We start from the raw sequence: 16,490 nt of genomic DNA on the forward strand, positions 1-16,490 counted from the left end.
GTTTATTTATCCAACTATCGTTTCGTCATTTATATGTTAATTTAAATGTCCATAAAATAATATTGCCTGGTACTTACTTTCCCATGCTTCAAAAGTCCAAAGGATATTTCCATGCCTTCAGATATCCATAGCAAATAAGTAGAAGCATGTCATTATAAAAGCAAAGTCATTCTAGCTGGAGTGAGTTACCAAGATAGACTGAATAGAACAGAGTGCGAAAATATATTTAGTTGGTGCTGAAAATAAACTGGAAATGATAATGTTCCTCCACCAATAAAATGACTACTGAGCAAAGAAAACTCACCATTTTAAGCATAATGTATACCTAAAAGGATATTATTTGTTATCAATAGGCATTCAATATATCTAAATAGACTCCAGAATGCTTAGTCAAAAAGCAAACATATCAACGCTTGGTCATAAGGCCAACATGTTACATGATCATCCATTTTAACTTGGACATTACTGCAACTGAACTTGCTCAATGGTGGAAATAACTTCCTCAATACTCTTGATTGTTCGCCTTTCTTTCAGAAGCTTCTTTGCACAGCTGAGTGCTTGTCGTTCACAATCAGCTCGTTTGGCAACATCCTTGATTGATTCAAAATCTTCTACATGAGCCACCCCAACTATTCTCCTGTGTATTATTAAGAAAATAAGAAATTCAATCACATGCACCAAGACTTCAGAACTTTCTTGGGATTAAGAAGAACATTGGTCTTGAATTGCGGAACAAGACGTATTGCTTGACATGAATGTGTGTTATTCCTAAAAGAAATCATTTGGTATTAGAAAGCATTTTCTTGTCCACCTTCATAAATAAACACATACATACATCTGTGTACATATGCCCACACACGTGATACGTATATAATAGTTCATTGGGCACCTTTGTGCTGTCTGAGTTATCAAAATTGTCGTGGGAATCAAGCTACTTGCTTTCTTCCCTGTGCAAAGGGTTGTTAAATTTAATTATTATTTTTAATTCTAAATAAGGCACAGAGAGAAAATGCATAGAAGCAATTTTAGAAAACGAGAATTCACCAATCACCTTATCATTTTAGCAGCACCAAATCCAAGGGTGTCCTCGAAGAGTTCTTTCATGTATTTCTGCTTTACCAGTTGTCGAAGCTCGGTATTATTGTATATTTCAGGAAGATATGCCTCACCAGGACCATCCTTGTGCTCATCCCAGAGTGCAAGAAACTTTTGGTGAAAGAGGTTCCAAGTCTCCGTTATTGTCTTCAAAATCCAAACTTTATATGACTGACAACAAATAAAATCACAAGTGCCAAAAACTTTATATGTCAGTGTATTCTTGACGTCTCAAATATTAAAGAAAGAAACAAACGTCAAATCTCCAATCCATAATCACATCATGTCCTCACCGGATAAAAAATCTAATACAAAAACCAATAAGATGAGGAACGCATCACTAAACTTTAAGCAAGAAGCAATGGACAACAGACGTGAAAGGACAATAAAGGTGGTCTAATTTCTTATTTTTTGTCCATCCCTCTAATTTAAGACCTTTTCTGTAGGGAGACTAGGGTGTGACCTGCTAACTTTTGTTCACAATGCAGATAGTTTCTTTTCATACTCAATCATTGCAGAATTCATCAGAATTTGAAGGTTATATAAAAAAATTTAATCTCACAAGAAGTTAAACATGTTTAAAGAAATAGAAGTCAAGAAACCACACTTGAAAATATTACATATCGTTGAAAGACAAGCCTCAATTTCTCATGATGATATTAGGACATGTATCATTTTTAAAAAAAAAAAGAACTGGTTTCTGGCATACAAAGACCTTTTCTATGATTCAAGGAGATTGCACTAGTAAAAACAGAGATTAGAAAGGCAAAGTTGCAACAGATATACCTTGCGGTCATTGGCCTGATCTGCATGTCCATCTTGGGAAAAGTACGCCAGAATCAGATTTCCAATATATGCTCCAATATCAAAACCCATTGGCCCATAGAAAGAAAATTCTGGGTCAATTACTTGGGTTGAATCTTGAGTGACCATCAAAGAACCAGTATGAAGATCACCATGTATAAGAGCTTGGGCTCTCTCACAAAACCTGTTAAGTATTAAATAAAGATTGTTGTGATTTTCCAGCTAAAGAAAAAAAAAACAGAAAAAGTCAAGCAAATCAGTTAGATGCACTAAAGCAAATCTTCAAAGAATCACAAATGTACTTGGATTTAAGCTCAGCAACTTCAATCTTCAAACCATTATCATTGCGAACTGCCTCTGCATCGGCATCAAGATAAGGAGATGTACAGCGATTGTATTCTGACACTTTGTAGGGGTCCGAGAAGACAACTTGCTCAGTGAGCCTACATAACTCGACGTTTCCACAAAACTCAGCAACTGCGAGAACGAATAAAAGTCAAAATCAAATAGAAATAACAGTCATGGCCATGATATAGCTCGCCAGTGGCCATCAAAAACCAAAATTAAATAGTCCTAATCCATAATAATGAATTGGCTCTGGAGTGTGCTAACAGAAGCCACTCATCATATATATACACCCTTATAAGGCTGAATGTGTAAATGCTATGAGTGAGTGTAGGTGAGGCTTGAGGTGTTGTACTGCATTTAGAATGAAAAGGGCATGTGGCTGTTTTAAAATAAATGAGAGGGAAAAGTTTTAGGAACAACACTTTGGACCTGGCACTTACTAACTGAATTCCATACATTAGTATGGATGTTAGTGACAATTGGGTGGTTAGGTGAACTTGTATAGATAATTGTAATTTTACTCCCCAAGTCATTGAATCGGAATCTCAAATATTTTGGCCAAAAATTCGCAGTTTCTGTTTTGTTCTCCTTTTCGTTGTCCGTCATTACAAAGCACTGAAGCTCAGGAACTGTAACTGTTCAAAAGAGCATACACTTGAACTTGTAGAACTGTAAACATTTGCAAGGACTCAAACCAATTCTGCAGGATAGCTAGACCAACTTAGCAGGTACCCAGACCAATAGTTGAGATGCATCTAAGCAGGCCGGGACATCATCGCCATCAAAAACAAAATATAAACAAATATTCGTTCTCGATAGAAGTACTGCCTCACCAAAAGACAGGGACAGCAACAATGACAAAGTATCAGTCGGAATGCACCACAAATGCAAGTTATTATTGATGACAAGTGCAGCAAGGCCACACCAATGTTTCGCTTTCCTTAACATGGAGGATGAGATGAGCAAGTTAAGATGTATTGATGACCCAAAAGATCCAGATTTTGTATTGGCAATGTCTATTAATTATCATGGCTATAAATGATAGTGACAAAAATCTGGCTGACAAGAGCTCATCACAACACGATTAAATGAAAAATAGATAAACTGTTATTCACCAGATGAACTTTGTTGATTAAAGTGTAAAAGCTCTCCTGGTCAAACTCTGATTTCTGATAAGCTATGTTACTCGGACTCTTCAAAAATGACAGTTGCATTTCGGCTTCTCAAAAAGTAGCTTATTTTTGAAGAATGTGATACTGGTGCGGCATCAATAAAGTGAAGAGTCTGAGCAACATGCTTCACAAACAATATCTACCAATTTTACCAGAAGTATAGATAACTTTCAGTAATGTCGCTTACCTTCGCTAATATAGCTCAACCATTGTAAGAAGTATGATTATAGAACAACCAATCATGTAAATTCACACAACTGACATTTATCCATCTAATAACCTGAAACTTTTGTGAACAACTTCATAAAGCCTAGTGCATAAACAGAGGTGCGGAAAGCCAACTATATGAGATTCATACGGCTCACCTGCACGTTTGTGATCCGTTGTGTTAAGATAAAGCAAGGAGGTGAAAAAAAGAGTCTTTGCCATATAGTCTGAAATGTGTTGTGCAAGCAATGGATATTCAACCCCAGCAACCAATCCCTTCCTCAATATAATATGAGGAGGTTCAAGGTAACGCATACCAATCAAACACATAGTCCTGTCAAAATGGTAAACTTCGGGTACATGCTCAGGAGAGAGACGACCATGCTCTTTTAGTGCAGTGGCTTCAAAGTAAGCACGTTCTTTTGCCATTGGCCATGACTCTCCTATGCATCGAATATAAGGAAGAGCCTGCATACACAATCCCCATTAAAAAGTTTAGTTTCCATTCAATAGGGGAATCCCTAAGTTAATTTGGGGGAAAAAGTCGAATAACTTGAAAACTCCATAGCCCAGTATTGACTGCGAGTATACTAAAACATAAAAGAATAATTCCACTAGCAGAATAAAAGAAAGATGAAGGGAAGGGCACCTGTTTGATGACAATTGAACCAGAAGGGGCAACAACAATATAAACAAAGTTGAGATTTCCATCACCAACTTCCTTAATTTCAAGATTATCGAACTGTTTCCCCAAGATTGAAAGCAAAGAAGGAGTCGATTTGATGTACTCGACTAGTGACTTCTCGTCCAACGGCCTAAACCCATCAGATGCCATTGTTGATTTGGGGAAGCACGAGTAAAATAATGCTTCTTTATTTTTGGGTCATAAATAGTTTGATTAGGTTGACCTCAATCTCAACTGACGCATGTATCATGCCTACCTATTGGCTATATTGAATTTTCAGAGTTACATTGTACCTGGTCATCACATTGGAGATTCCTAATATTTCCACTTCTCTACTTTATTTACGTTTTTGATCAAAATCATCTTTTAACAATATCTCGAATTTAAAGTATATTCTTAAAAGTATCATTGTTAGCAGAAAATATCATTCAAATATTTAAAAATGAACAATTTTCATCCTTCTACTTGAATTATCAGAAAAATAACATCCCACAAAAGCCAAGTCATCCCTTCGTATCTATTATTTTTAGCTACGTCAAATATACTATCATGAACTTTTTCGGTAATTGAATTGACAGTTTGTTTTTCATTTATTTTTCATGTGATTTTGATATTAAAAATATTATTAGTTAAAATATGTTTCTTATCAATTGAATATGCTGGAAGGAACATTTGTTGGAGGCTTCATCTTCTAATAATATAGAATGAAACTCAAATGCGAACATAATCAATATAATGATCACTTCTGTCCCAAATAATTATTGATCTAAATACAATTTAGATATGAAAAAGGTAAAGTTAATTAAACTTCAGCTTTTTTCTGTTACTAAATGAGAAAAAAGAGCAGATCGTGTATTGTAACACCTTTCAAACTTTTTTTGTTTCAGTAAACAATAGTGTCTAACATTTTTAATTTTTTTTTTCAGAAACTTCTTATAGCATGTAATGAAACTATGCATGACTAAATTTCGTTGATAGTCACGTGAGTTGCTTATGTTTTTGTAGGATCTATTAACTTTTTGATAATATTTAATAAAAGAATGAAGATTGTTCATTGTTATATACTTGAAGGATGTTTTACGCTAAGAATGATACTTTAAGAATATAGTTTAAGTTTAAGGTATAACTTAATCGCGTTTTGCCCAAAAACTCGCTTTATTTCTAAGTTTTTTCACTAAGAAATGATGTTTTATTTATGTATAATTAAATTTTAATTTGTGGTAGTATATATTAGTTATTTTCCAATTATATATTATAATAAGAAGAATAACTTATAATTCACTATCAAATAAGCTTAAAGAACAGAATTATCCAAAAATATAAATTTAAAAAATTGAGTCATCCATAAGGAGACTGACTTTCAACTAAAAATAAGTTGGTTACCCCATTCGTTTGGTTTAAGGTGTTTAAAGACATTTATTTGTTGTTGCGACTTTGATGGTTTATTAATTTATTTATTTTGGTTGTATTTTAAATTTCGTTTGCCCTTTTGTTCTTTAGCTTGAAAAAAAAGTGTTTTTTTATGCTTCACTCTACAATTCAATCACTAGCTCAAGTATTTCTTTGGTTTTCCATTGTAAAATGTTATTTGATCGGAAAAATTAACATATCTATTGTAATAATTTGTGTATTAATTGTTTATTTACTTTTCAGCTAATAAATAGTAGTAATTTAATAAGTTTAGAGTATAATTATTTTAACTTTTTCCTGTTATTATTAACACATTATAAGGGTTAAGTATATTAAAATAGTGCTCAATTCCTAAGGAATTGTTAGTTATTTTACCATCAAAGATCAGTTGTTTAGCATGATTCCTAGCATGCAACCAATCAATTCAATAAATACATGATACTAATAGGTCTTTAGAAATATGATTATCGCTGCATCATAGATTCATAGTTAACTAATATATATTTTTATCTTAATTTACCACTTAATCATAGTATATTAGTATGATTTGATATAAATATTCGGTACGAACGAACAAATTTTAATTTTTTTCTCAAACAAATTATTTAACAGCGGAATTTTACTTTTTAAAATGAAATTGACATTACATTTTCATCTTTTCAAAATGGACTGGTCCAATTTATCGGGCCACGGGCTAACTAAAGCAAGGCCCAAAAGCCTCATATTCCTTCTAAAATGGGCCAGGGGAAAGAGAAATATAACTTTTCTTATTTTAATAACAAGTGCATCAAATATCACTCATGTCTCTATCTATTATATATATTTAAATAAATAGAAGATTTTTTTTTTAAATGGTCTTATACCTAATATTATTTATCAAGATTATGGAGGATTTTTCAAAGTATTTGTTAAGAATAAGTTGGTGAAGATATATTATATTTTTTTAAATAATTAATTGAGAATATAATAAATTTTAAAAAATTATCCTTTCTTGATATGTAAAAATAACGTGACAAAGAGAGTATTTCGAAACGAAGGGATTATAAACTTTAATTACGTATTTTTGGCTCAATAAAACCCTCATTATTTCAAAGAAAGGCGCATTTTTACCCATTTTTTATTTTGTTTCACGATAAGTGATATTCAAAGAATCAAAATGTCCTTAAATTATATAAAATGAATAAAGAATGTTCTTTTTATAATTTTGTTTTAAAATGTATTTGCCGTTAATAGTTTGGTCAAAAATACTCTTATTGTTATTCAATGGGTCAAAATATTTATTTTCCAAACAAATATATTACTTATTTTGTTATTAATACATTCCTTTTCCTAATAATATTTTCTTAAAAATTAACAAATGTTTATCCCATTTAAATTTTTAAAAAATCTTACATTTTTATTTATTAAAGTAATTTTAAAATAAGAATACGGTTCTTTAGTAGTATTTTAATTGTTTAAAAAGAAAGAAAGTAATAAATATATTTGAAAAGAGGAATTTTTGACCAATTTAGTAACTATAGGGGCATTTTTAAACGAATGTATATGACAACAATGACAATTTTGAGCCAAACTATAAATAAAGAACATTTTTTATTTATTCTACATACATAGCTTAAGTTTTTTTATAATCCTTTTCCCTTAGAAAAAATCTCATTAATATTCTTATAGTTTATCCTTATTTAGTTACTCCATTTTTTTTATTTCATGTGAGGTAGTTTGACTTAATATGGAATTTAACAAAGAAATAAAAGCTTTTAAAACTTGTGACTTAAAATGAATAATATAAATTTGTGTGTCTGTAAATTATTTCCTTAAGAATGAAATAGACATTTTATGATTTAATTGTTACTTTAAATAGCAATATGTTATTATTTTTTAAATTGACTAAAAAAAAAAAGTAAATCACATAAATTGACACGGAAGAAATATAATATTTTTTTTTAAATAAAGAGTAACCAAGAAACTAGTATTAAAAATTCCTTTGATGTGAAGTGCAAGGGGTACTAATCTCAAAAATAAAAATATAAAATTGTTTTATCTTGAATTTGGTTGAAAATTTTAAATAGTCCTTAGTCTTAAAGATCATTTATCTCATTATTTATATTTTAATACGTAATAGAATAGATTATGATAAAATACTTGTAGGAAGATAACAAATATAAGTTTGATTTTTAAAAAGAAAATGGTGTCTATTGAAAATGAATGCAGTGGTCCATTCCACTGAAGTTTACCACTTACCAGCCTACATATACAGAAAAATAGGCCCACATGAGCCATATTCAAAACTAATTTTGATCTAAAATGAAACTATACTTAAGTTCTAAAATTAATATAAAATAATATTTAATATAATTATCTTTTTCTGAATATTTAGTAAATTTTTAGAATAAATAGAGAGCTTAAACAAAAAATTTATTACAACCTGCTTGATCAAATTCATGGAAAGTTAAAAAGTATTTATTTTAATGTATTAAAGTAAATTACAACCTGCTTGATCAAATTCATGGAAAGTTAAAAAGTATTTATTTTAATATATTAAAGTAAATTACTTAGTTTAGAGAGCTAGAATGTTTAAACGATTTTTTAATGACAAAATAAATACTTTTGACTAGCTAGTAACATGAGTTGCTTTTTAGAAATTAAAAAGATTGTCATAAATGTGTTTAAAATCTTAACCAAGCACAAATTATTGTTTAAATATAGATCAAATTACTTTTAAAATTGATTATACAAAAGCAAATCACTATTCTTCCTAAGTATTTTTTATAAAAATATCTTTGATAATTTATTTTAAATCAAATAAGTAAATTTAAATATTTAATTAATAATTATACGAGTTAATACTTGTAATGATAAGACGCGAGAATCAAAATATGTAACTTGATTAAGTTGTCAACTACCCAAAATAGTGTGGTACTTGTTGAATTTGTTTCTTCGATATTACATCAATCGAGTTTGATTAGTAATTTTCTTAATTATTGTCTAGTATAATTGATTTTAGATAATTTTACGTAAATTTCTACTTTTTATTCTCGCCGTTCAATTTTCATTTAAGAAAGAATGAAGCAAATATTTTATTATATTATTTATGTCTATTAACAATTCATTTTTCTTAGAGATTAGTTAAATATGAAGTTTTATATATATTATTATAAGCATGCTGAAAAAAAATTCTCTCGAAATTAATATATATCTTGATTAGACCTCTTCGTCTTACGTATTTTTGTTTTTATTAGCCATTAGGTCAGTGGTTAATTATTTTTGTAATATAGATCAAGAAAACAAGGGCTCTTCTTGGGAGAATTTAATGGTAATATATATATATATATATATATATATATATATATATATTTATTTATTTATTTATTTATTGTAATAATGATATTTTAACTATTGTCAGTTTTGATATATACTTAGAATTTGAAAAAGAATATTTCCTTGGATCTTCTTAATCTTTTTACGTAAAGTCTAAATAATTTTGTATCTTGTGAATTTTAAAATTTAATACTGGACGGGGACTTCTCTAATTAATTAAGTATTATTTTTTTAATTTATTTTTATTTGTCATTTTATATTTTTTAAAAGTTTATTTAATTAATTTTTAAAATTAAATTATATTAATTTAATATTTTTAAATAAAAATTTAAATATTTAAAAATTATATAAAAAATACTATAAATTGTAATTTACTCGCCTGAATTCGATTCTATAAAATCGTACATGATCAAATTCAAGTCACTATTCAAAAGTTTTCTATTCCCAAATCTTTCCTATTGGCTTTTCAGATCGTTACATATTATTACCATATGTTACATAAATAACTAAATATTAATAATAACTAAATTTTACTATGATTATTTTGATATAATTAAGAAAATCAATCAAATAAATTAAAAAGTCATTCCACAAATTAAAATTTAAAGTTAAAACATATAAATTTATGTGTGAAAATGAAGAACACGAATTTTATTGTGTTAGTTTGTTAATAAGAATTTTAAGATTTTTATTTTCTATTTTTACCTAATAAATTTATATTTATTTTAGATTCAAAACTATTTAAATATACTGTATGACCCAATATTAAGAATTTCAATAAATAAGAATTATATTTTAGAACAAATAAAAAAAATAACTAATTAATAAAGAAGTTAATTTAATTAAATTGGGGCAAAGTTTTCTTAGAGCAAAAGATGAAATGAGGGAAATTTTTAAACAAAAAATGAAGTAAGGGCTATTTTATGAACATACTACTTTTGATTTTTATGAATATATAATTTTTCATAACAACATTTATATTTTCTCTAGAGTAAATATATCCATTTAATTTAATTTAATATATCTATATATTATAAAATATCCAGCACTTATCAATGTTACAGGAGAAACAAACAAAGAAAAAGTTAGGAGACTCCACATTTATGGCGCATGTTCATATAAATCATATGAAATATTTATCCAAAGGTAAAATTCTTTTGGTCATAAAATTCAGTTAGAATGGTGAAATAAATATATTTCATGTTCCGTTATTTTATTTTATAAAATATTTTTATTTTTTTAATTTAATATATTTTAATTAAAATAGAAAAAAATTAACTTATTTTAAAATAAAAAAATATTATATATCATTTAAAATTTTAATCAAACTTTAATTAAATATTCGACCATTTGACATCCGCATGTACAAATTTCATGGAAATCATGGATACCAAAAGTTAAAAGAGAAACAAACAAAGAAAAGGTCATATTTCATTAGAGTATTACCTAACGTTAGACGAAAACACAAACAAACAAAAAGAGTGAGGTTCACATTTGGGGTGAGTGGGTCCCTTGTAGATGGAATATACTTTTTTGAATAATTTTTAAAGTTAAAACTTAAATTTATTATTGTAAAAAAAAAAGTTAATAAATCAAAAATTATGAATTACAATTTGTAAAAACTGAAAGAAATTTACATAATATAATATTTGTTAAAATTCTTATTATTAAATTTTAATAAAAATTATGACAATTAAAAATAATCGAATAAAATGATGTTGAAAATGACAGATCTATTTTTAGATTCGTTGTTCCAACATTTCTAGATTGCATCAATTACTCAATGAAAATAGGTAATTAATGCTTGTGGTGCCATTAGCGTCAGAAACTTGTAAATTTTTTAATCTTATCAACTACTCTAAAATCAATGCTTTGGATGTTAGCTCCTTCCTTTCTTTTTGGTGTTGTTAGGGCTATTCATAGATCAAGGTAGTAAAATTAAATTAAATTGCAATTTGAATTAAATTAATTATAAAAATTGATATTTAATTTAATTTAGTTAAGTTTAATTTTAAATTTTAAAAATTTGATATTTTTTAATTGATTTTACTAAAAATTAATAGAAAAAATATCTAAAATTTTTCTTTAATTTTACTATTTTGCTAAGTCCAACACTTCAATTCCAGCCTAATTATTAAATCTTAAGTCTAAATCTTTCAAAATCCGTTACTTTAAATATCACATTTTCTTTGTTCCTTATAAAAAAAAATTAATGCAATATTAAATAATTTAAAATTTAAGATAAAGAAGATGGTAATTGATTGGTTTTGATTATGAAATATTGGTGTTTTTTTTAGAAGTAAATTGTCAATATTTTAAGGTGCAATTTTATTGAAAAAATTATTGATAAGATGTTTAGATCTCCAGAATATTTAAACTAACTTTATGCTATTGACAATGAGTTTATTTAGTTTCTGAAACTTGGTACATTAGATGAATCACTTTGTTCGTGTAAAAACTTTTTTGGTGAATTATTTATGTACTGAGTGTTTGTTTCTATCGAGATGCGTATGTCCTCAACAAACTTATTAGTTTCTAACCGAAGGAAAACCAAAAAAATCGAACCAAATCAATGGTTATTTTTTGGTTTGGTTTAAAAATTTTAAAAATGATTAACTTGATTTAATTTTGCTTTTAACTAATAACCGATTCAAATCGAACTATGAACACCCTTATGTGTTGTATAGATTCCTAGCTCCTGTTACTTGTATCTCTAATTACTTGTCTATGTTTTTAAGTTGTACCTAGTTACTTGTATTTTTACAAATCAAGAAACAATTAAATTTTTTATCTATTATATCTTCAATCAATTGTGTTACAAAAGTTAGAATTTTTTGATTTTTTTTTAATTCATCCACTTCATAATTAATAAGGGTAAAATGACAAATTTATTATGTCAATAATTATTTTTTTAATTTGTGTATAAATTTTAAAATATATAAATAATTAGAAATAAGAAAATAATATATATGACTACTATGCATATTCTTTGAGTAATTAATTGAATACAATTAAAATTAACCTTAACTTTAAAGAAAAAATAAACAGAAAAATGCCTAAAATACTTTTGAAGTATTAGAAATGGTACAAAATTATCCTCCATTTACCTATTGGCTCAAAAATATCTTTCTCACCACCCTATTGGTTCCAAAATACTTTTGTCATTCACCTTTGGATTCAAAATTGACCACTTGTTTAATGATTTTAAATTTAAATAATTTAATTATTTTTCTAAATACGTGACCCTTAACTATTTTTATAACATAACTTATTAATATAATTTATAAATCAATCAATTACCCACCCATTAATAATTAAATCCGTCTCAATTTATAAACTCGCTCCTTTACTAATGAAACAGTAGTGCCAATGTTATAAAACTTTGAGGCGAAAATGTTTATAGAAGTACATTATCATACATTCAAGTTCTCAATCAAAACATATAATAATTCAAGTGTCTAAATAATAATTATCGATAAATTTAAAAGTCTGACTACGTTCATCCTAATTATTCCTTCACCTCCATTACGTGATGTTAATTGACAGATAATTTTTTCTTAAAAAATAATATATTATAGTTTTAATATTTAAAATAAATCATTTATTTATAAAACTATATTAAAATAAGTGCACAAATTAATTCGGGATGTACTATTTCTTTATCTTTATCATAAATTTTGAATTCAAGCAATAAAGAGAATCTTATTGAAAATATCCTCCTAAATAAAAGGCTAAACCTAAATTTCATTGCGGCTTCAATTCGAAATCGAATAATTTTGAATGTTATTTGCAAGAATTTGTGATTTCGTCATGTCTTAGTAGTGTTTAGGGTGATTTTAATATTAGAATTGTTTTATTAATTGGGTGAGTTTAATTAGTAATGGGTGAGTAGTGTGTTGGTTTATAAATGATATTAATGAATTATATTAGAACCAATAGTTAAACATCAAGTATTTAAAAAAAAAATCTAAATAGTTTAAATTTTAAAATTGTTAAATAAGTGATCAATTTTGAACCTAAAGTTCATCTAAAGGTGGCTGAAAGAGTATTTTGAAGCCAATAGATGAATGAGAAAACATTTTAAAATTAATAGGTGAATGAAAAGTAATTTTATACCATTTTCAATCATTTAAAGATATTTTAGGGTTTTTTTTGAAAAATAAAAGAAAGAATATTGCCACCCAAAAAAGTGTGTGTGTGTGTGGGGGGGGGGGGGGGGGGGCTAAGGGCAGTAGTGACAAAAGCAAATATTATGTCAATATTGCAATTTGAACAGGCATCTAGGAACTATTCCCCTTTACCGGTGGACTATATTAAAAAATAAATATTTAATTTTATTATTTAATTTAAAAAATTAAGAGAGAATTTATTATTTTAAATTTATATTCTTATTGTTAAATACTTAATTATTTTGTAATAGTTAGATCATTTCTAATTCAATACTAAATTTTAGATTAATTTAGTGTGTGAGTAGTGTTACATCAAATTTGATGCGATACTATTCATTACTATAATTCATTTTATTGAATATTTTATTATAACTTCATCATACAAAATTTTTAATTAAACATTATATAAATGATTCACAAAAACAAAAAATGTAAACATACAAATTATTTAAACAAACAACGCAATCAACTTAAAAATAATCAAAAATAATATTTAATAAATAGTAATTTACATACATCAAAATTTATATATAAAATACACAGTAATTGATAAATATTTTTAAAAAAATTATTTGATGAAATAAAAAAATATAAATAAACCAAAAATTAATAATATAATAATAAAGAAAAAATTTATTCCTTATAGAGGTAAAATTTGATTCAAATGAACTGAAGTTAGATTTTATACTAAAATAGTGTTAACAAGCAAATTTAATATAAAATATGATGTTTGAATCGGACCATAAACAAAAAAGATATGTGCAGCTCTCTTGTCACATCGTACTTCCCAAATAACAAAATAAATCTAGATTAAAAAATGTTAACCCTATAACCCAACCTAACATGTTTTACAGAAAAAATAGAAATTTCACGTGAGTTTGCTTCAGAATTAGCAGGCAAGTGGAAATGATTTATATATTACTGTAGGAAATAGTCTAATTCCATGTTTGAAATATTCACAACAACAAATTATACACTCTTAATACCCTATTTATGAGAGGTTTCTTTTCAAAACAATTCGACTGATGACCTAAAAAATATGATACAATGAAGAGGATATGATTGAAAAAATAAATAAATACTTTCTTTTTAAGTTAAAATAAAAAAATCAAATTTTTAAGTTCAAAAAATAGAAGGCAGAGTAGATCTACTTTTGATTTTTATGTTATGTTTAATTTTATCATACTCTCTCATTTATTTTAAGTCATTTTTGAATGTTTGAAAATATTTTATATATGCTAAAAACTTTCAAAATAAAAAACTAATCTATTTTTAAATCAATCCAACATCATATACATGACTTAGACATAAACTTTCGTTGCATGTTTGACGTTAATTATTAGAGTAATACATGAGTAAAATCTTATTAAATGACGTAATTATAATAAATTAAACACTTATTGCAAGCTAGCCTTCTTGAACTTTTCGGCAGTACACTTTGTTACAATATCATCGATGAATGCTTGGAGATTCTGCTGGGATGAGCCACCATCAGCCACCGCATCCTCCGCCACTTTCTTCCACTTCAACGCGTTTTCTTTCATCTCTGCGGCCTTTGCTCCACTCGTCGCCTCCCTCACGCACTTCTCCACTTCCTCTCGTGGAATGATTCTATTTTCATCCTCACCTCTACATAATTGAATCCCAACTTTAAACACATCCACTAAGTACTTAGCGTCAAGAACTTGATCACCCCATTGTGGAAATGCAATAATTGGCGTACCAATAGATATTGCTTCCATAGTTGAATTCCATCCACAGTGCGTTAAAAAACAGGACAAGGAAGGGTGTGCTAAAACTTGTTCTTGTGGACACCATTGGACAATTTTAGCTCTGTCACCAGCTTTGTCCAAAAATCCATCTGGTAATTTTACTGGTAAATAACCTGTCCCTACTGAAGGTTCTTTTACTACCCATAAAAAATTCACCCCTGAATTTAACAATCCATAGGCCAATTCATCAATTTGTTCTTGTTTCAACATGACTATGCTCCCAAATGAAATGTATACAACAGAGGATGCTGATTTCGAATCGAGCCACTGTATTATTCCACTATCAGACGTGAAGTAATCGCCACGAATATCCTTTCCATTGGGGGAAATCAATTTAGGGTACATGAATAATGGACCAACAGTTTTAATTGGACAAATTTTTGAAAGCTGATCAACGAGATCGAGTTCGAGTTCATGGAACGTATCCATCAGTATACAAAACGGATTAGACAATTTTTCAAATTGACCTAAAATAGCCTTCTTCAACATGGTGTAAGGAGAAGAAGGGTGCAAAAAGCTAGGGATTTCGTCGTGTTTGAGTAAGGGCATGCCTGGAAGTTGGAGTTGGAGTTGGGGGTTTGATTCAGTCGGAAAAGTAGCTAACTGATGCATATAATGGTAATAACATGAAAAACTGGCAGCAGATTGAACCCAAAGAACAGCACTAGGAATTCCGAGGGTTTCAGCAATATCTGAAACCCACGGAATAAAGGCATTATTAATAAGACAAGAAACAGGGCGACCCTGTTTCTCTTCTTCCTCAATCATTTGAGGAAGGAGCTGTTTACCTACAGACTCTAGATGCCGAATGTAAAGCCCGAGGTCATTACCCTCGGGCTTCGAATAATCCCAACCATCATCAATAAACTTAAATCTTATCGTACCTGAACCATAAGGTGTTGGCTCATCGCTTAAGTTTTTATTAACTTTTTTCATTTGAAAACCATGACTTTCAGCGGTGGATAATGTAACGAAAATACCCTTGGCTGCTAGGCGTTTGCCCAGTCGAATTAGAGGATTGACATGTCCTTGGCCTGGAAATGAAACCATAAAAACATGAATTGGTGCTTTTCCCCCTTGAGAACCCATAGATACCTTTTTGTTTTTGTTTCTTGGAAATTAAGAAGAAAGAAAATTTCTGAGTTCACAAAGTAAATAGATAAAGCTGTTTATAAATAAAAAGAAAATAGGAAGGAGGTATGCATAGCCGCCTTCAAATAGAAAAAACACACCATAATATATATATATGTATAAAACTTTTACTAGATATCCTATCAAGTTCATGTTGGGCTTCCCAAAAACTTTAGTTTGAATTGTAATATACTTCTTCCCTTTTTTTAAAAACATTTTTCTTTTTTTAGTATGTTTTAAAAAGAATTTTTTTTTATAATAACTTTTTATCTGACGTGTTTAAGATCATAAGATTAGAAGACAATTTCACATTATCAAAACTCTTCTTTATTTTCTTAAATCTCGTATCAGGTCAAACTAGATCACTTTTTGTGAAACGGAG

General features: G+C 28.1%; 2 protein-coding genes across 2 annotated transcripts; both read right to left on the reverse strand.

Moving 5' to 3' along the window:
• Positions 1-199: 199 nt before the first annotated feature.
• LOC101249769 (methylthioribose kinase) lies at positions 200-4,666 on the reverse strand. Its single transcript, XM_004230683.5, has 6 exons — positions 4,276-4,666; positions 3,785-4,094; positions 2,202-2,376; positions 1,882-2,083; positions 1,052-1,266; positions 200-637 (listed from the first exon to the last, which is right to left on the reverse strand). The coding sequence occupies exons 1-6, from the start codon at positions 4,459-4,461 to the stop codon at positions 463-465; spliced, it is 1,263 nt and encodes a 420-aa protein (XP_004230731.1). The 5' UTR covers positions 4,462-4,666; the 3' UTR covers positions 200-462.
• Positions 4,667-14,451: 9,785 nt separating this feature from the next.
• Positions 14,452-16,259, reverse strand: LOC101250058 (gallate 1-beta-glucosyltransferase 84A24). The gene has a single exon (XM_004230684.5). It carries the CDS (start codon positions 16,064-16,066, stop codon positions 14,603-14,605), a length of 1,464 nt encoding a protein of 487 aa, XP_004230732.1. The 5' UTR covers positions 16,067-16,259; the 3' UTR covers positions 14,452-14,602.
• Positions 16,260-16,490: the final 231 nt, after the last annotated feature.

Source organism: Solanum lycopersicum, chromosome 1 (genome assembly GCF_036512215.1).
Source record: "Solanum lycopersicum chromosome 1, SLM_r2.1".
NCBI lineage: Eukaryota > Viridiplantae > Streptophyta > Magnoliopsida > Solanales > Solanaceae > Solanum > Solanum lycopersicum.